The sequence below is a fragment of the Cuculus canorus genome, chromosome 1 (assembly GCF_017976375.1).
Source record: "Cuculus canorus isolate bCucCan1 chromosome 1, bCucCan1.pri, whole genome shotgun sequence".
Taxonomy (NCBI): domain Eukaryota; kingdom Metazoa; phylum Chordata; class Aves; order Cuculiformes; family Cuculidae; genus Cuculus; species Cuculus canorus.
In genome coordinates, this window is record NC_071401.1 from 11,146,152 (window position 1) to 11,167,979 (window position 21,828).

General features: G+C 41.5%; 1 protein-coding gene across 1 annotated transcript; it reads right to left on the bottom strand.

The window, feature by feature from the left end:
- Positions 1-3: 3 nt before the first annotated feature.
- CEP57 (centrosomal protein 57) lies at positions 4-21,518 on the bottom strand. Its single transcript, XM_009566485.2, has 11 exons — positions 21,404-21,518; positions 16,541-16,697; positions 13,164-13,343; positions 12,722-12,843; positions 11,724-11,840; positions 6,305-6,382; positions 5,102-5,206; positions 4,878-4,949; positions 4,283-4,527; positions 3,425-3,569; positions 4-2,222 (listed from the first exon to the last, which is right to left on the bottom strand). Exons 1-11 carry the CDS (start codon positions 21,431-21,433, stop codon positions 1,986-1,988), a joined length of 1,488 nt encoding a protein of 495 aa, XP_009564780.1. The 5' UTR covers positions 21,434-21,518; the 3' UTR covers positions 4-1,985.
- Positions 21,519-21,828: the final 310 nt, after the last annotated feature.

A 21,828-nucleotide genomic window follows, 5' to 3' on the forward strand; every position in this document is an offset into this window, starting at 1 on the left:
GTATGTCAAATCCAAATCTCTCATTGGTCTGCAGGTGGCAATACAAGATGCTAATGTTCAAACTCCAAAATTCAGAACGACAAGAAAACAAAACCACTCTTTAGACAAGTTTCTCTTATCCTATACAGACCAGTATTAATACAGATACAATGCTGAGCTGCTCAATGTTACAAAAATACTTTTACAATTAAAAATAAAAAGATCAATTTCTGTATTTTTCAGTGCATTAGCACAGCAGCTGCTGCATGAAAGGAGGATTCGTGTTTTTCTATGTAACTCATGTTAAGCCCAAATTTACTGGGATTTTTTGGGATAAACTCGATACCTGCACCTTGTGCTCCCAAACCTGGCAGCCTTAACTCCAACTTGGACACCTCATTCACTCTATGCAGCGCAGGAACCTAAAATAATCCCATGCCCTCAGTAATGAGCTGCATAAGGATGTCTTGAGGCAGTGCTGAAGTTAACCCATCTTTGAGCAAGCTGATCCCCAGAGGTCCTTCCCAAGCAAAATTCCCGAGCATAGTTTCCATTACTGATTTTTTCAGAAACTAGGATGCTGCTTTCCAAGGGGTTACTCCAGCAACCCGGAGCCCATGTCTCCAACATAAATGAAGGTTGATGGCTCCCAAGCCTGGTTAACATCTTCTGACTTCACCCTTCACAGCTAAAGGCTTCGGTGCCTCAGATGCAAGCAGGGGCATCGCTTGCAGCTAATTAAAACTCACCCCCCCACCCCCCTTTGTGCCTGTGTTGACCCTACAGAGCTCTCTACCTGTTCAGCTACAGGCAAAGGTGGACAGCTCTGACCCTCACACCTCACCTGAAGCTTGGCAGCAGCTCCTATTCACCACCCTGACCAGGGAGATACCACATCACCACACACAGCACACTGTAACAGGTAAAGCACTGCAAACACCGAGTTAATTTGGAGCAAGTGCAGCTTTCCCACTATCCATTCAACATGCAAGCTAGCTTTATTATTTTTCAATTCTATAAATGGGTGAGCTGGGTCTTCTATACATTCCATTAATAGGAAATTCTTTACATTATTAACATAATAAATAACATTTACTCAGCTGTGCAAGTTGGAGTGCAAAATGAAACGCACCGCTACCAAAGTAGATTGCTCAAAGCACATATTTAAGGTTAAAAGCAAGATGCCAGGACTGAATGGCATGATCGAGGCACTTGCAGTTTTAAAACACTTGTGGTTTATCTCACTTCTTTACCACACAAAGCTGTGAACTAGGAGACAGGGTATTATCCCCTATCCTATAGCTTTTTCATAAGTTGCAAAGAATTGCTGTAGAAAAATGTAATTCTTCAATCAATCATTAAGCAAATTAATTCAGAAAAATTACTTTGCTCCTGGTTTGAGTGCTCAGACATCTACGGCCGTTAATGCTGGCTAATGCAATGTAGCAGAGCAAGAACCAGGAAAACTTTTTGAAGAGAGCTAGATGGAACAAACAAACACCTTTAAAAGTGTTTACCTGTTCTCCCTTAGACCCTGTCAGAGTTTGAGTAACTGCAGCTGCACATGGAACAGAACTGACAAAAACCCTGAAGACTTAGGGGCACGGCATCATTTTCAAACACGATGCATCTCGAGAAGCCTCCCAATGCACAGTTCAGCAACTGTGTGAAATCACACTGGCACTTCACACACGCCAACCCACAGAAATGTGCAGTGCTCGGTGTGCCGAAAGAAAACCGAGAGACTGCTGAAACCATAACACAAAAGGAAGTGGTGGAGACTTATGGTTAGATTCAGTGGCTTGGTACCTTAAAAATGGAATGTGTTTTAAGCTAGACTATAATACATACAATCAAACCCAGGGATGGAGAACAAAGGGCCCACATTTCCAAAGTGCACTCAGCATTCAGTAGTCTCTTTCACATAGCAAGGATGGCAGCGGCTCTATATTCAAGATGTGAGAAAGTTTGACCAGGATGGTACAAGAACACCTCCTGCCACACAGTCAGTAGTCCCAGCTGATATCATCTTTCTGTAGTGAAGTTTGTATGGTCTGCATGTCTCTAAGCAACTGAAGATTTTTCCGACTCTTCTCTCCAGGTCTCACTTTGATGGGACCAACATTCTTTCCTTTTGTTGTTACTGTAGTTGTTACTTTAACTTCACTAACAGGGAACCTGCTGTCTTTTATTTGTTTAGCAGAAGTCTTTCTGGACTTGCATTCTCTCTTAAGTCTCTCTAGCTGAAAGAGAAAACCAAAGAAAAACATTAAGCAGTCACCATGTTTCGGTTTACATGGGGCAACTCTTCCAGACAGCTGAAATATCCCACCACTCATCTCACACAGGGAAGCAAATAGATGTTCCCAAATCACTTTGAACAAAGATTTTGCATAACTGTTTTCAGCTCGTAGCCTGCACTACTGGGTTCTCTCTTTAAAAACTGATTAAGGGGTAACATTTTCAATTATGTTCATGATGGAGAAATTACAAATGACAAAAAGTAGATTTTGTCACTGATACCATCCAGTGATTAAAAAAAAAAAAATCAGAAATCAAATTTTTCTACACACAAAATAGCGATTGGAATAGCCAGTCACTGTCAGAACTGGAGCTTTAAAAAGAATACCAAACTGCTGCTGATGCGAAGAGCTGTTTTCAACTGAAACAGATATTTCAGGTGTTATAAAATGAAAAACTAAACAGAAAAAGGCCATTCACTCCAAGCAGAGAACTGCTAGAAGATTCAGCTCAACACTGAAAGTCCCTGGGAATCTCAGTACATCCTTAAACACAGTTTAGTGTACTCTTAAGTTCAATGTGAAGAACAGCATTTCACAAGGGCTTTCTCCCCTCCTGTGCAGCTGGTTGTCACTAAGGACGTCACATAGAGCAGTTACTTTAGTTCAGCACATCTGTTTGACTCATACCAGGAATGAGCGTGACTGATCAGACCACAGGCTGTCTCCTGATACATCAGGACCAGAAATGCCTCCCAGATGGACTGCTGGGGCCCAGGATTGATACTCACACCTTTCACCCCTATCTGCTGCTTCTCATTTTGCAAATTGCCCAGCCAGCTTATGCTGGGTTTACAGAATGCAGCAGCTGTGGGATTTGCTATTGCACAGTGGATGATCTTTTCCCTGTTTTGGGGATGAGAGGAATGTAAAAGGCAACACAACAACGAAAGTGAAAGTTCTGCTCAGGACAGGGTGAAGAGTGGACACAAGGGTGACGCGGTAAGACAGGATATTCCTGCAGAAATACTGGGATGGAAAAAGTGAGTCATGCAGACTGACTTTGGGACAACACAGATAAAGGTAAACGTTACTGCTCTGCTGTGGTTATTTCTGCTTTATTCAATCGCTGCTAGATGAGGATGTAACACAGAAGACCCCCTAGGACAGCAACTCTACAGAAGCATGAACATTGCCAAAAGTACCTGCAACCGATGCCTCCGGACTTTGCTGATTTGGTCTGCTTTTGCTTCCATCTTTTCCACCAGTGCCTCAAGCTCCCTCTCCAGATCTTCCCTCACCGCAACAGTCGGGGCTTCCTGGACAAGCTTTGACAGCTGCTGGTGATCACTAGCATGGAATTCAGACAGAACACAGCTTGCATCAGACTCCCTTGGCTTCTAATGCTTGTACACCCAGTTCAGAAATAACACTTCTAGGAAACCATAGCCTCAGCAGCCAGAGATGTTCAACATGCCACAACGAACCAGTAAGAAGAGGTTTGCTGGTTAGCAGCAGTATTACAGTAGCACATCCTGGTGGCAGAGCGCTACAACATCAACTCTCAATAATATAAATAGCTTCACACAAATAGCTTCACACATTGAAAACAACCAAATGGCCCCTTGATGGCATCTCATCACTCATCCAGTTTCTGGTTTGTCTATCTGTTTCTACTACAGTTGTGCAGTAGGATTACAAACTGTGGTCTGTTAACCAGCACAAGCGAAGTGACTGGTAAAGTTGTCCTTTACCTGAGTATTTGTCCATTGCATCAGGGGCTGTTAACCACAGTTCTCCCCAATACCTCACACAAATTTGGTCTCTATATACAACAGTATCAAGTGTGCAGTCCAGGCTGTTTATCCTAATTTATTTGTAGCTGCAAAAATAAATGACAGCCTCCACAGCCAGTCAAACAGACAGGTTATATGCCGAAGACCTCCTAGACCTAAATTATTTCTCAGGAAAAACCCTTCAACTTTAGCAAACCCCAAAAGCAAACCCCAAAAATATAAAGCATCTACATTCATAATCTGCAATGGAGAATATGGCAAACTCACAAACTCATCTGCCCAAATTCGTCTTGTAAAGTCAGCAGCACTTCTGAGAGCTCTTCCTGGGATGAAGAGGATTCCTTTGGCAGAGAAGACTTTCTGCTTTTGCTTGCAGGATGCCCAGTACTAATGGACTTTGCTAGTGGAGTATCATTTACCACGCGACTGTTACACAAAGCTTTTGTGTGTTGTTTCATGAGGTGTAGCACATGTTGCACGTTGGCACCAACTGAATGACTGGGACTGGTGGACTGGAAGGAAAAGTAAGAGACTTCTTTTAAATGGCACTGTCAACAACCTAGTTGAGAATAATGGGGAACATTTAACGGTAACAGTTTTGATTCACTGCCAAGAATGTATTTTTGGTTTGAATGAACACATACTAACAAGAACAACAAAGAACAGCAGAGAGAAGACCCATTTTTGGAAGTACGGCTTCTGCAAGTTATCAATATTCAACACGCCTTTTGAAGACAAATAGAAAGAAAAGAGTCAAAGAAAATTAAACGATCTCACCACTGGGTGTCAGGAGTGCACTAAGTGAAAGCCACTTCAGGAGATACAGTTATAGAGCATTAAGCTTTGGAATTAAGCTCCTCACCTTCCCAGCTACAAAGGGTACATCACCCAGACACAGTCTGTAATGGGGCTGCGTAGTGGGATGGGAGCGCTTCTGGAAGGCAAGACAGACATGTTTATTAAAAATTACACTACAGCAAACCCATTTTCCCTTTGTTTCATAATAAAAGGGACAACTAACTTTCCATGAGGGCACATGCCCTTATTTAACTCCTCAGTACCTACCCTTCCCTTCCCCCACGTTACCTTCTCTGGCTGTTTAGCTTTCTTCCTGGGTTTTCTTGCTTTTGGAGAAAGCAGTGGTGACGCTGCTTGAATCAGTAGTCTGTTGGTTTCCAGGCCTGTCTGAAGCTTTAATTGAGCAAATAAGGGGTGTTACTGGAATTATATTCATAGATCAGAGACAGAGTAAGCTAAGAATTGCAAAACTATAATTTTTAAAACACAGACTCTGTGAAAGCAAGGGATGCCAAGTTTTTAGGACGCTTCTGCAGTCCAATGTCAATTTAAACATTAAATAAGAACACTTCCTCTGGAAGCACTGCTCATCACTAACCCTAGTAAGTTAGAGAATTAGTTTAACTGTATTACTCCAATGCAGGCAAGTGCCAAAATGTCAGGTGTGCTTTACACTGGACAAAACGTTAGGCAAGTCAAGCCACCCAACCCTGCTAAATTGATGCTGTGGCATACAGTTCATTGGCAGCTATTCCTTCTATTCAACTGAATCTGTCAGTAAAATAAAAACAAAAAACCCACAACCCAAACAGCCTACCAGAAAAGTTAAGCTTCAGATTCTCACACTCAGTGAGCTCTATACACTTTGCTAATCCTTTCAAGAGGAAGCTATACCATGGCTCTAGAAATCATCTCCAAACCAATCTCAACTAGAACAATTCACAGAACAGCTACTGATGATCAATTTCAGATACCCTCCCCCTCTAAAGTCACGGCAAAAGTTAACGCTAGAGCCCATCAAGTGATCTACAGACTTCTTCAGTATACAACACAATGCTAAGGTTAGAAGAAAACCAGTGTCATTGTGAGGTTATACTAAGTAGAATCCAGTCTCTTTTTTGCCTCCTCCACAGTATTCTAGTTACAATTACAAACAAAGGAGCTTGACCTTGATCTATTTAAAAAAAAAATACTCAGCTTAGGATGTACGAGTGTGAATTTCTACTCCTCTTTTCTAACTAGCATTTTTATTGAAGAAATGCAGCTTCAGCGCCGTGAGGAAAAAACGGTTTCCAAAAAGCTCAGAGAACTTTGGAACAAAGAAATTTGGCACCTCAGTCAGGAGAAAGAATAAAATAAAAAGACTAAGCCAAAAAGTTTTCATCAGTCTGTATACAGGAGGCACTTCCAGCAAGTTAAGGTGAAAAGTTGATGGAAAGGAAGAGTTAATTACACTGCATACCAGTACAAAAGAAATTTCCTGTTGGTTACCTCAGCTGCTTTTTCCTGAACCAGCTTCCTCGCGTGTTCTTCCTCTTGAAGCTTCTCTTCCAGCTCTTTCATTTTTTTCTGGTCAAAGTTGAATAAAAATAATGGCATTACTAATGAAACAATACTTTTTTTCCCTGAAGCCTTTGATACTAAGAGCTCAAATAAAAGCATATCAGTTCAACTTATAACTTAGATTTAACTGAAGACTTCAGCATCAGAATGATTACTGACATTTTGTCTGTACAGGCATAAACACAGCATTCAAGTGCTTATGCTTAAAACTTAATTGATTTTTCTACTTTTACTTCCGCTATTGGTATGTGAATTTCAGTTGCAGCCTAAAGGAAAAGCAGTGCCCAAGGCTGTCTTTCTCTTAGGTTGAAACAAAACCGCTAGAAAGTAGTTTTTGTGTACATTGTCCTGAAAGATTTTGTACTATAAACGGGCTAATGAAGGCATATCATGTATCACTGTAAGCTGAGAGAACTTGCTTTACTTAGACCACTAAAGGTATTTGTGCTAATAACTGTAACAAAGTCTCAAAAGAAAGGAATTTTTGAACATCTAGCTACCTTCTTAATAAAGAAAAGGGAGGAAAGTGTATATGATGCCTCTGAAATATCTTTAAGCAAAAACAAGCAATTTAATCTTTTTATTGTTACAAATATGTTAAGAAATCTTTTGAAAGCCCTTTTCAAAGAAAAGGGTTAAAGAGAAAGACACATTTCCAAACCCTCCAACAAGATAAAACCCTTGTTTAAGCAGGATACACTTCCAATGTGAAAGTTATTTGATAACTTTCCAATTCCTCACAGTAGAGTGAAAAAACCAATCCAGAGCTCCAGGACACACAACTTCCCTTCCCTTTGCCCTAAAGACTGATTATTCACAGAGCCACTACTCTAACTAAAAGCAGACAAGCATGCTATTCAAAGTAACAGCTATATTTGTACCTTCCTGTTTGTTTATAGTAAATATTTCAATTCTGCTTTACTTAAGCATTAACCGCAAGATTAATGTAATCAGCTGTTATACGAAAGTGTTAAAAGGCAAAATACTGGATGAACACTGAGAACAACGGCACTATATGAAGGAACCAACTTTTCCTATTAGATAATATTTTTCCCCCCCCCTTTCAAGTGAGACATATTCCAGGTAACTTAAAAAATATCTTCTGCCATTTACAGCATACGGAACAATTCTTTATTTCCATGCGGTCAGTCTCATAAAGATCTTTATTTAACCTGTTAAATATGATGTAATTTTTATTATAAAAATACCAAATCTAACATGTTGGAACTGAAGACTGACATGAAGTTGGGTCAATGCTTTTATACTGAAAAGAATGAACTGACTAGCTACAGTGTGCAGCTCAAGATGCACAGCAAAAGCATATCTTACTGTGTTACCAGTGACACACACAGTTAATTATCTATCCAAGTTTTATTCCCAAAATAATTTCTCTTGCTTATAGAAAAAATTATTACTGGATTACTGGTCGCTCACTAAGAGGGAGAGACCACAGGGCCAGCTAATAGGGTACACACACTCCTCAGCCACGTTGCCCATCACATAAGGTAGCATGGCACAGAAAGCATGCTGCAAGTCAGCACTGGAGTGCCTAAAACACACTGCTCAGTCAGCAGGAGCTGCTGCAAAAAATGTCAATGAAAAAATAGAAATAAAATATTTCAATGTCTATTTTTGCCTATTTTCTAGCAGAAATTAAGTTTCATCCAAACACCTCACTCATAGAATCACAGAATAGGTCGGAAGGGTACTTTAAAGGTCAGCTAGTTCAACCCCCCTGCAGTAAGCAGGAACATCTTCAACTCAATCAGGTTGCTCAGAGCCCCATCCAACCTGACCTTGAATGTTTCCAGGGATGGGGCAACCTGTGCCAGTGTTTCACCACCCTCACTGTAAAAGAGTTCTTCCTTATCTAGTCTGCATCTACTCTATGTTAGTTTAAAACCACTACCCCTTAACCTATTGCAATAGATGCTGCTAAAAATTCTGTTCCTGTCTTTCTTATTAGCCTCCTTTAAGTACCGGAAGGCTGCTTCTCCATGGAGCCTTTTCTTCTCCAGCCTGAAGAACCCCAACTCTCTCAGCCTTTCTCCACAGGAGAGGTGTTCCATCCCACCAATTATTTTTGCTGCCCTCCTCTGGACCCCCTTCAACAAGTTCATGCCCTTCCTGTGCTGAGGGCTCCAAGAGCTGGATGCAGTACTCCCAAATAGGGTCTCATCAGAGTGGAATGAAGGAGCAAAATCACCTCCTTCATCCTGCTGGCCATGCTGCTTTTGGTGCAGCCCAGGATACTGGGGGTTGCCCTAACCCAGGTGCAGGACCTTTCACTTGGCCTTGTTGAACCTCACAAGGTTCACATGGAGCCAGTTCTCAAGCTTGACCAGGTTCCTCTGGATGGCATCCCCTCCCTCAAATAACTCTAACCAAAGAAGACAGTAACTTATGAGACCTTGAAGATACAGAATATCTAAATTTCTTAAATTGGCCAGTGGGATAAACATCCAAACTAGTTCCACCAGAGAGGAACTGTCTCCAGTGTGAAGACAGCTTTTGTTTCAGTGCTTCGCTACCCTGTAAGTTAGCACATGCCTGACAGCTGAGCAGCCAGCATCACTCAGCTGGAACAGGATAGGTGTTGCTTCTTACCACCTGGCAATTAGAGGATAAAGGAAAAAAACTGAGGTGCAGATAGCTTACAGCCACAAACAAAAGCAAGGATCCATTAATTCTGTTGTTCACAGATCAGAGATTTATTAAGTGTCATTACTATCATTAAGAAAAGATCAATTGCTACCAACTACAGTTCTTTAAAACATGTCATCTATACCTGCATTCAAACTGTAGCCATCTGGACACATGCAACACCAGAGCCCAAACCGTGCTCTGAGAGAATAACACCCAACCCCTTACTCCATCCTCAGACATAAATATGTTCAGACTCGTAGTCACTGATCCAGAAACCGCACTACGGGTCTCCAGTTGCAATCAAAATACACCAGAAAATGCTTTTAAGGCAAATACTGCAGCTGGGAGTCCTTCAGATAAGAGTCGGCATTTCCTTTACACAAGCAATATTAACACTGGCAAATTGCTTGAAGGCAATATTGATAGTGTCAGGTAGCAGCTCTGCAGACATTAAATGCTCTCAGCAAGATCCCCCCACAACCTGTGCTCTAGCAGTGTCTGAAATCAGAGGCAGTTAAATCAAGATTATTGCTTGCTAATGAGAAGTCTTCTCACCGCTCTTCACCCATTTTAGCACACCATGTATAGAAATAGTCCCTTAAGTATTTTTGCTTCAAATTAAACTTGCAAATGTTCCTCTGGTCTTGCCATAACTAAAGCAGAGATCAAAGACACAACAGATGCAATTGTTTTGAGCCAAGTGTGCAGTCACCCTTCCAGGATTCTAAGGTAACACTTCACAAATGGATACTCACATAGAAGCACAGCACAGAGGCAGACAGACCTGTTGATCAGAAAACACATCATGACACCAAAATGATCACAAGGAAAGTGACCTTTAGTCAGAGCTAAGTCCAGCTTTTTCTTGGTTCCTTAAACTAATCAAAAATTGTGTGAATTCAACAGCACAAGAAGGACATGGAGCTGTTGGAGCAGGTCCAGAGGAGGGCCATGAAGATGATCAGAGAGCTGGCGCACCTCCCATGGTTGGACAGGCTGAAAGAGTTGGGGTTGTTCAGCCTGGAGAAGAAAACTCTGAGCAGACATAGCAGCCCTCCAGTACTGAAACGGGGCCTTCCAGAAAAAATGGGGATAGACTTTTTAGCATGGCCTGTTGTGACAGGACAAGGAATAATGGTTTTAAACTAAGGGAGAATAGATTTAGTCTGGTTATAAGGAAGGAATTTTTTGCAATAAGGGTCATGAAACACTGGAACATGCTGCCCTGGGAGGTAATGGAGGCCCCATCTCTGGAAACATTCAAGGTCAGGTTGGATGGGGCTGCAAGTAACCTGATTGAGTTAAATATGTCCCCGCTCCTGAAGCGAGTTGGATTAGGTGACCTGAAAAGGTCTCTTCCAATCCAAAGCACTCCATGATTCTATTCTACGATTCTAACACTCACTTCCACTACAATAGGTTTAATTGTGTCAACTAGTAAGTTTGATTGGGGGGGGAAGAACTGCAATGCTAAAATTATGATCACTAGTCAGACAAAAAGACAAACATTCCAGCCTCACCAAACTCCAGCTCTACGGCCCAAAAATGTGGTAAAAGCCCTTGAGAAAGAGCTATATCTGAATGAGTTATTTCAACCCTAGCCCTAGAGGAACCTCCTGCTAGTTTCAGTGAACACGGCTCAGGAGACCTTTGAAAGCATTTGGCTCACATCAACAATGCAGGCACTTTAACTCCACAGATGCAGCTTACCAAACTGGGGTGTCGAGATCATAAACAGCTTGTTACAGCTGTGCTGGGTTAGGGACTCCCAAGAACAGCTGCAATGTCTAACAGTCCTGCAGCAGACCAACCAGCTAAGGATTTAGTACCAAACATGTCCTTGTGTACTCGTGGAAAAACATCATCTGCTTAAGTACTGGCAAGGGCTCATATGCTGGATGGCAAGTCTAAAATTTTGACAGGAGTCCAGAGCTGTCCTCAATATCACAATCCAATCATGTCCTATCTGCTCCTTTTCGATCAAGGAAATCCAAATGGAAGCCTCTCCCTCACTAAGTCCTCTGTAGTTCCCAGGCTTGAGAGTCCTGTGGTTTCTCTACAGCAACAGAAAGAGGTAGGATGTGGACTGGATTTCAGAAGACAACACCACAGACAGTACACAAAAAATATGACCAAACACAGTTAGGTTGGACTTGTAAAAGCTACTGAAGTAAGCCTGGAGAGGCAGATTGGTTTGAACCCACTGACAGCAAGCCAGTGCTAGAGGCCTTGCAATCCAAGGCCTCCGAATTCTGCACACAAAAAAACTTGTGACTTGTGTTTCTTAAGGAGGAGAGCAAGTAGCTAAAAGAAAAAAAAACAAACATCAAACCCACACAAGTAAAATCTGGGTCATAACACAATATGAATGCTAGAATTCAGTAGCATACAAGGTAACTCAGAAGTTGGGAGCTTAGGAACGCCCTCAATCCTACACGCCTATGCACCAACTAACCACAGAAGAGGAATACCAACAGGTACCGTTAAGGCTAAACAAAGTGCAGTGACCGAAAGCCTACCTGGCCATGCAGACTTTCAGAAAGAACTGCAAGTTTTTACAACACTTCAGCTTTAAACACATTTTAGTTGTTGTCTCTCTACAGCATAAAGCTTTGCTCAGCTCTATTACTAATGTATAGCTATAAAGTGGTGCTACCATAAACAAACTAATCCAATATAGTATCCAGTAGAAGTGACAGACCTCTGCTATGGACTGCATTGCAGTGAGTCTGCTGTACTCTTTTTCCAGCATATCCAGCTTTTCCAATTTAGACTGGACATGTGATTCATCAAGAAGCCGATCTTTCTCCAACGAACCCTTGAGGGGAAAAGTGAAAAGCAAAACAATTATAAGCAGAATAAAACAAGACCATCTCTAGTAAGCCTTGGGTCTGCAGCATGAAGGAGGCCCAAAACACAGTCCAAAGGAACTACTACTTCCTCTGTGGTATTTTAGATGGCGCTACAATCAGGGAGCAACTGCACCACTGGTCCAACAATGGTGGGAACAACCTCGCACTCAACCAGATTCAGATGAGAAAATTTTGCAGTCCCTTCCTTCCTTCCTCCAAACCCAACACCGCAAAACCAAAACCTCATTACTCAGCTATTAGAGATAGCCTTTTAATTTTTTTTTTCAGTAAATATTTAATAGACTGAAATAGGACAAGCCAGCGACCAATGAACAGAGAACCACACTCCTATAAAACAAAATTTAAGCTCATTTTAGATATAGGACAAATCCCAGTCACTGACTGTGGGAAACAGAAATTTACTATTATTTCTCCAGAATCAGTATTTCAGCCCAGTTTAGCAAAAGCAAATAAGTAAGAAAATCCCCAAAGATCTGAAGAGTGGGCCCACAAAATTTAGGGTTGTTTTCCTCTCCTTCCCCCAGCAACACACGGATACAACACTGAGGGATAAAGAAGAGCTACTATAGTAAGCCAATCATGCAGAAGCAAACAATTCTTACTGATATCTGATCCTGATATTGCCTTAAGAGACAGGTGCAGAAAGACAGAAAATAGCAGGGACCTGATAAGACTGGGAAATTTAAGTAGGGAAATGACCCACATCTAAGTATATAAAGGCCAGCCAAAACAGACAATCACACTTAAAGATACTAAAATAACAGCAACTGAAAAATCATAAGAGTTCACAATTTTTATAGTTTAGCCCTGAGATACTTGAGCACACCTGTTTCTCCAAGAGATGAGACTTCTCATTTTCTGCATGCTGGATCATTCTTCTCATGTAGTCCAGCTGTTTCTCTAACAGGCTGCACCGAGACTCAGCAGCTGCCAGCTGAGAAGCAAGTTCTGAAGATAACAGAGGGCAGAGAAGTAACATTATGTACTGCTTGTTTCAGGGGTTGACGGGGGCCTGGTCTTTGGATAGCTCCAAAACAAACAAGAAAAGGAACATCTATAGAAACCCACAGATTAAGCCTAATGAACTTCAGCATGCACACAAATCCCCAAAACACAGGATGCTTTTAAAAATATTTCTTTGTAACTCCATGTGTTGCTGCAAAATAAAAGATGCTGAACAAAGTAAATTAGCAGTTTTAGGCATTGATAAAAATAAAGTTTTATCCACATCAGTGTTCTATAGTATCTATGTAAAGTTTGCAAACAACCTTGGTTTTTCTTTGACGCTTCAGTCTTGTCATGCTCTTTGTGCTGCATTTGCTCACTTAGAACTTTTTTATAGTCTGCTGTTTCCCTGCTGAGGTGCTTTACATTCTCTTCTGCCTTAAGCCGTTCCAACTCCAGTCGATGAATTTTTTCCTGGAGATTCCTCAGAGCAGAAAGTATTGCTGGAATTGAACAAGTACCTTTTATTAGATACGGTTAAATCACCAATTCAAGGTAACACTGCACTTGAAATGTTATTTTAAAAGCTTGTTATGTAAGAAAGTCAGAGTATTCCTTGCCAGCCTCCAACATTCCTTCCAGGAACTAAGACCTGCTTCCATTTAAACCATAACTGATTCTAAAACAAGTCTCAAACAAATGGATGCCCTTGGTACACACCTTTATCTGAAACATTTGGGAAAGATACATCTGTCTCCCAGAACAAGGGCACGTAAATATTCTGCAGTTTAAGTGCAAGCAGTGCATCTTCTGACTCTTTATCAAAAGGAAATGAAAGGTCACAACTAGATAGTGAAAACAGTGGCAATTCTCTCTACTATTTTTCCTCTACAAGCGCATGCTCACACAACACATACAAACACATGGTTCCTATGAATGGTCACAGAGCAGAATAAAGGTTATCTATCAGAAGGTCTATTATTTCTGTAAGTGGCAGCTCAATTTTGATTCTCCTCTTTTTGCACTTGTGTTCCCCTCCTCTCCTTGACACACATCTCCTTTATGATGAACAACTTTCCCTTGTTCTGTTTCTTGCCTTGCTCTAACAATCACTCAACAAAACCTTTATATAGTCATCACCACAAAAGATAAAAGCAGTTATAAGAGAATTCACTCCACCTTGAAATTAGACCATCTGCAGGTGATGTATTACATCTCTTAGCTGTATTGTTTAATCCTGCAAATGGAACCAAAATAAGCCCTTTCCCCTGCACAGTCTTGTTAAAGTGAAACACCGGAACACCTTTACAGAGAGCTCATATATCAGACTAATCTGCAACATCATGTTAACCCACTCCTTTATGCTTAAACCCACTCCAGAGAAAGAATGCACCACCTTTACTACTGAATGCAGGAGCACATAAAAGTTAAGACTGCATATTTGTTTTAGCACCACATGACAAAAAAAATAAAAGGAAAAATAATTATGAAAGTGAATTTTCCAGGTAAAAACTCAACACATCTTTAAGTGCAGAGAAGCGCATTAGAGTATTGCATCAAACTTTAAGGTAACTGTAAATAAGAAGTGAGTGACAGTAGTCACAAAGAAAAGTTACAGATAGCTTGGCCCCATTTGCAGGATCAGTCCTAACTGTACCCTTCGCTCTCTACTTAGGTTATTGTCACCAGGATTCAGTGGAAATGGGCAGAGTAAACAGCTTTGTTACTGTTATCCTTAGACCTAAACTGAAATCTTCACAAAATACAACGAAACAATTCAAGAAACATTTATTTAAAAGTGAAACCCAACACAATGACAAGTATCATTTAGTCATCCTTATTAGAGTATTAAAACCAAATATTTATGCTGATAAGATATACATATACACAGAAATTCAAACCAAAATAACCAGAATTTACTATACTCAATTTCAGGATGTTTCAGCATGATTTTTGCGGGAGGAGCATTGTGGATCCCCAGGAACAACCAAGTCTATTTTCCCATCTGAAGTTAATTCCAATATACTTACTCTGGTATATACTCAAGAACATTTTTGTACTTTTAAAACCTATGCAAAGAAAAGTAAGATATTGGATCATCTGTTGGGTTTAATTTTCAGTATGTATTCACATTTAACCATGGTTTGAAAAGGGCTTTTCATAGCTTTTTTTAAAAGGGATATAATTTATTAGATTGTCTCTCTCCAACCGTATTTCAGAGTTGGCAGAGGATATGGCCTCAAGTTGCACCAGGGAGGTTTAGACTGGATGTTAAGAAATATTCCTTCACCAAAAGGGTTGTCAAGCACTGGAACAGGATGCCCAGGGAAGTGGTTGAGTGGCCAACCCTAGAGATATTTGAAAGACCTGTAGATAAGGTGCTTTGGGACACAGCATAGTGGTGGACTCGGCAGTGCTAGGCTTACAGCTGGATTCAATGATCCTAGATGTCTTTTCCAATCTAAACTACTCCATGATTCCCTGCTTGAGAAAACTTGGAAGTCAGAAGTTGGTCACTAATGAAAAACAATCCACAAAAACGCACCTGCATCAGTAACTTGCAAGGAACTTTTCTACAAATCCAATTTTATCTGTCACAATGTTCCTTCAGTTTTGTGTCAGTAGCACTCTCAAAACTGATAGCATTGAGCACATTAGAGTGCATACAGCACTTTAAATAGCACTTCAAGAATTCAGATTTAATTACTAGAAGTAATTACTAGAAGTTTTTAGTAATTCAGACAAGAATTAAGTTATTGCAACAGGACCTGAGCCTATCATGCTGATTTTTTTTTACTCAGTTTGGGTAGTATTAGTATTCATCCTAAACCTTTTTCACTTTTCTCCCCAGAAGGAAAACATAAGTTTTTCATACCCTTAAGCCTCAAAGCAATTCTAGTCTTAAGGGAAGTATTTTTGCAATGACCATGAGCCAAACAGCTTGTATCAAAGGATGAGTCCTATTCCAGCCTCCCAGCAACCCTTGCTGCCTCTGTACTTTACCTCAGGGCAGCTCTGGAGTACATCTTGTTTGCACAGGTCAATTCACTAACACAACAGAAAACTAGGAATATTTTTGTTCATGTCAGGCTAGACAAATCTGTTTATCAGAAGATGAACACCAGGAAGAGTGGGAAAGAAGGAAGAAGGAAGAAGGAATAGCTTAGAAACAATGAAGAAAAAACAGGAGTAAAATCTCCTCCCTTTTTGGTGCTGTGATCTCGCTGTTCAGCCCTATGCTGTGTAATACTCTAAGTCTTCACTGACAGAATAAACATTCTTATCACACCCTTCGTCCATGACAAGCCTTCCCCTTGCAACAGCTCTTCCTTTGCTCCAAACTATTTTGGACTTAAGCCTCCTTATTTCAAACCCAGCTATTAAGTTAGAAGATAAAAATTTGGGGTAGAGGAGGACTGGAGAAGGGGCAAAGATCACATCAGGATTATTTCACAATGTATTCAGCCAATTTTACAGCTCTCTACCAGTTAAGAGGAGCATCTGTCTTCAGCTGTAGGATGACCATTCTCATCAGGTATCGTTCAGAAAGCAAAGTGCAAATGACCTACAAAACAAGTGACCTGCACATCGCTGGGAAGGGATAAAAGAAAAAAGACTGCAGCTTCTGTAGATGTGGACATCCATTATCTCACCACATGATTTGGAAACAGCTAAGACAACAACTCTGCTGGATTATTACCTCTGCTGTTGCTTTCAGGATATGGGATTACTGGTTTCCATGGAGAACGCAGCAAATCTGAATTAATAAAGGGCTTGTGCTTTGGATATTCTATAAATGAAGTTGCAGAGATTCCATCTGTGGCTGATGTAGAGTTAAGAGTTTTGTGCAGATCAGCCTGAAAACAAAACAAAACTGTTATTCAGCACACTTGTTTCTCTGTCACAAGAGCAACAAAGTAGAATCCTATCAGACGGTATGGACAAGTTTTGCTGCAGGAAACTAATACCTCAAAAGCTGTATTTCCTTCCTTACAGCCTTAGGCTGTCATTTCAACATCCAGCTCCCCTCCACCAAAAACAGTATCAGAAAGAAAATGTCTTTTCCATACATATCATTTTCTACTTACTTCTAATGTATTTTGCTTATCATGAGAAGGTAATAAACCAGTCAGCTGGAAAATAGCTGCCGCCTTAACTACTGGCTCTGCTTACTGCACATGAGATACTGGGCTAAGGTGCCCAAACCTGATAAAAGCACACCCAGGACCACAGCTCTAGAGCCACTCATCTAACATAACAGCTCACTAACTGTAGATGGGGGACATGATCTCTTCTCATCTCAGCCACACAGCTGCATTAAGAGTCCCAACGCCTCTTTTCCACTGGCTTCAATTCATCTTCCCTAACCTTCCACAAACAGACCAAACCTAGATGACTTTACACGACACCTGCTTAGTGATATCAGCACAAGAAAAGCAGCAGCAGGTCATGGCCAGGAAGGTACCTTTGCCTCTGAGCAGCAAGGTGCTGTTAAATAAGCTTGAGACTAGTCTCAAATGTAAGCATTTTCCCTGGAATAACTGCATATTCATGAGAACTTTTGCTGCCACAGAAAGCCAATTACAACAGTAACCCCTAGTTAATACTATATTAACCAAAACATATTGAGCAGATTTTTGTACGCACGCACATAGATATTGTTTTATCCTTAGCAGCCGTGTGTAGAATGTCAAATGAAAGTCTGCTAGGTGCCAACACCGAGAAGCAAACCTCACTCCTGCAGAAACACCTTCAGCATTACTGCGCTGAACTGCTGAAGACAGAATAACGAATAACAAAGTAAAATAACAAAGTAAAAAAAACAACTGAGCAAAACATTGTACTTTACACAGCAGGCAATAGAGTAACAACAGCTACATAAGCCTCAGCAACGCAAATGACTGTATTGATTCAAATCAATTGATTCAATCCACTATTTTCATCCACTACTGATTCAAACCAAAGGTATTCCATGAAACTGTCAAAAGAAAAGGGGAGCCAGTCTGAAATCAGAGTAGAGCTACCAGCATCACAATTTTCTGAGATGTCTTTATGTTTCACCTGTAAAATCTTACCTGTGAATTAAAAATAACTACATGAAATCCTCAAACTAGGAGTATTTTTGTCAGGTTTTACTGGTGTAAGTAACATCTTTCTAGCCAACAGCAGACTAAGACAAAAGGAAAAGCTCTGTACTCGAACACTTGAACACCAAGTTACGGAAAGCAAAACAAATATGGGCTTTCAAGCAGTTACATGTCTTGTAAATTCCACCTGGATGGATGGTACAGACAATGATTTGTATAGTGGGATAGTCAGTACAGATATCTGCTTGAAATAAACACTGAAAGATTGCGCTGAAATAATGTCTAGTCTATCAGCCATCGTTCTTTGCTTCAGTCTAACTAATCACTTCCTACCAAGCATATTTTCCTTGTACATTTAACAAAAAGGCTGGTTTGTATTCTGGTTCACAAACAGTAACTTCTAAATACACTCAAGTGAAAAATTGATAACGTTTATGAAATAACATCCAGGAATTTCACATCATCAGTCTCAGACTCAAATATTACACCAATTCTTTGCTCTTTGTTTCACTTTCAAGTCATTGAAAAAAATATTTGAGTCAGTTTCTGCTCTTGGAAATTCTAGCAGGGAGAATCACATTGTGATGCTCAGGAAAAACCTAAAATACAAAAAAAATAGATACGAAAATCAGGGAACTCTGTACATTAATTTTGAACCTCAGATAGGCCACATTTGCTTACTTAATCTCTCTTTCTGGGTAAGATCTGTAGTCTTTCCTTCCTTAGCCACACTAAAGCCTCATAATCTTAAAGAAAGAAGCTTAACAGTCCCACAAGGAGCCAAGAGCACCTGTATTACCTAACAGTAGTGAGTTGAGCACATTTAACCTTCATAGGTCTGAGGACATTACCTGCCAAAATTCCTTGTGGCTACCATGGCATATCACCTGCCTCCTCAATCATGCAAAAGGGAACATTGGAAACACAGAGGAGCCATGGCTGAACACACATCAGTGGCATACAGTGCCTTCCTGGAGCTTCTGAAGACTAAACACAATGGGGAAAAAAGAAAGACACAACCTCATATGGAAAGTTCTCAAATAAGAATCAGCATCTTGGGGCAGAGGGACACTTTTGAAACGAAGCACCTTGTGTAGACCATTAAAAGGACACACATTGTTACTAGGGCGCACAAAGAAAAACTACCCAGAAGATTATTAATCCTGGTGGTTTACTCAATGTTTCAGTAAGAAAAAAGAAAAAAAATCTATAAAAAAGAAAAAAAATTAAATTTTTCTCCTTACCATACACAATTTGACTAGATCCATGGAAAGTAAAAATGATGATTTATAAACCAACTGCATAATCAAAGAGAGAGAAAAATGTAGAAAGTCTCTTGGTCAATAGCTGCAGCATAAAGGCACCAAATCAGCATCTTTGGTACGAACATTGGTACGAAAAAAATAGTGAATACCTAGTAATGCTAAGAGTGACACACAGCAGCGCTCATTCAGGCAGAAACAGGAAAACTACATAGGGACTGGGGAAAAAAAGCAGAATAACCAGGTATTGAGTTCACTGAGCATAAAATATTCAAGTGCCCAGTCACAAAAACTTTCAACACACCCATTTTGGAAGGAAAAATCTCAATTAGCCTGTCCCTTCCCCTCTGTACTGCACTGCTGTGAGAACAGGGAAGAAAGCAGTCCGTATCACCCAAAGGCACCCCTAAGTGCTGTCTGTGCCTCCCTGATACAGGCCAAGTCAGGAGCACCCTAAATTTAAATATCATCTCTGGTTAAAAGCAGATGTTAAAAAGTTCACTTAGTCAAGTCATCACATCAAATAGGGGGAAAAAATGTTGGCACAATAGAGTATTTTTTGTTAAGCTTCTGCTGTAGCATGACAGAAATATTAAAAGCAACTATTTTAAAAGTTCACAGTGTGTAAAGTCTGCTTTTTCCCTTTTTTCCCAACACATACAAAAAGTCTTCAGTGGGTACCTTCTTTCCTAGAAGTTTTGGTTTTACTAACTAAATTAAACAAACTGCCTACATTCAACTACTTAACATCCATCTATATGCATGCTAGAAAAAATATCAGTCAGACAGGATAAAGTCCTCAAACCACTGTGTCAGCACTCTTGCTGCTGCAGGTGTAAATATGGGACCATACTGCACAGGAGACACACAAGAACACAGAGCTAAGTGCTCATCAAGTAGCTACTGAGACCCCAAACCATGAAACCTTGAAGTGGCATAGCTTGCACACCATTATGCTGCATCCTTTTCACCATCTCTGTTCCTCCAAAGCACGTATAAGACACAGCCACTTACAAAACCCAAACAAAACAAGACTTGACTTCAGAGAGCAACAAACATTAAGCCAAACATTAAGTCGAATGAGAAGCCCAACTAGAAACTTCTCTTGCAGGTGAAATCCCGGCAGAAGTGGGCAGCCTACATCCACCCTGCTGTGCTGACACCAGTCAAGACTCTATGGCTTCACCGTGGGTCCTGTTCTTTCACTACACTCAGCGCCTTAAGAACATGAATGAGGAAATCCTGGCCCCTTGCTTGCAACCACCCACATGTTACCACCAAGTCAGCCAGCTGTTCACCTGCAACATAAGGACACTGGCTATCCTCAAGTTAATCTGAGGTTGAGGGCAATATTTCCGTCTCACAGGTAGGAAAATCCATCCACAGCCCTCCAGTGAGATGCAGTTGTTTGCTGTGATATGGTAAGCGACCCACCACCGCACAGTCAACAGAGCCCTTCTGGCTTTGCAACAGGCACTTACAGGGCCAGGACCCCAAATGATTTCTGAAAATCAGTCCAATTACAATATTTTATTCCTATTTGCTTACAAGTATGCTCTCAGGACTCCAGCACAGTGACAACTAGTGGGCTGGTTTAAACAGGAGAGCGCCCCTCTCCTTTTCTGCTGCTCCTCTTAAATATCATAGAATGGTTTGAGTTGGCAGGGACCTTCACATGGCGTTAAGTCCAACACCCCTGCAGTAAGCAGGGACATCTTCAACCAGATCAGGTTGCTCAGAGTCCCATCAACCTGTCTTGAATGCTCAAAGACCTCCTTTGAGCCTTCTCTTCTCTAGGCTAAGCAAGCCCAACTCTCTCACCCTGTCCTCGTAGGGAAGGTGCTCCAGCGCTCCGATCATCTCTGTAGCCTCCCCTGCACCCATTCCAACAGTTCCATATCCATCTTATGCTGAGAACTCCAGACCTGGACACGATAATCCTGATAAGGTCTCACAAGAGACGAATGGAGGAGCAGAACCACCTCTCTCGCCCTGCTGGCCACGCTTCTTTTGATGCGGCCCAGGATGCGGTTGGCCTTCTAGGCTGCGAGCGCACATTGCCGGCTCATCTCGAGCCTCTCATTGACCAGCACACCCAAGCTCTTCTCTACAGCAGATTTATTTTCACCGCGGCTACCGGCGGACCGAGGAATGGCCCTGACCCAAGATCCCCCCAAACCGCCGCCCCCCTCAGCGGCGGCCGAACCCCCTCACCATGCGCTCATCCCCGCCTGCCGCCGCCATCTTGACCAGCACAGCCTGTGCTGCCTGTCCCTTTAAGGCGGTGGCTCCTTCCCCTCGCTTGACTGACGTCCTGGCGGACCAATGGGAGAGAGGAAAGGAGTAAGTCCCGCCCCAAAGGCGCGCGAGAGTCCCTCCGGCAGTCGGAAGTGAGTGACGTGTAGGCTGCCCAATAGAAACAGCAGGGGGCGCCTCTCAGCCAATAGAAAAGAGCGGCGGGATTAAGCCCCGCCCAGGAGGAGCGCGAGACCATCCGCGAGTCGGACGTGAGTGACGCCTAAGACAGCCAATGAAAACAGGAGAGGGAAGCCTTTTAGCCCATAGGAAAGGGTGGAGAGGTTAAGCCCCGCCCTAAAGGCAAGCTAGCGCCTATTCGACAGTCGGTCGTGAGTGACGTA

Bases quoted from the DNA above. Each gene is read 5' to 3' on its own strand.
- CEP57 (XM_009566485.2), bottom strand. From the start codon at position 21,433: ATGGCGGCGGCAGGCGGGGATGAGCGCATG. The intron at 13,344-16,540 runs GTAATAATCCAG...GTTCAATTCCAG, and splicing joins TCCTGAAAGCAACAGCAGAG to CAATACTTTCTGCTCTGAGG. The intron at 4,950-5,101 runs GTAACGTGGGGG...CTTGCCTTCCAG, and splicing joins AAGCTAAACAGCCAGAGAAG to AAGCGCTCCCATCCCACTAC.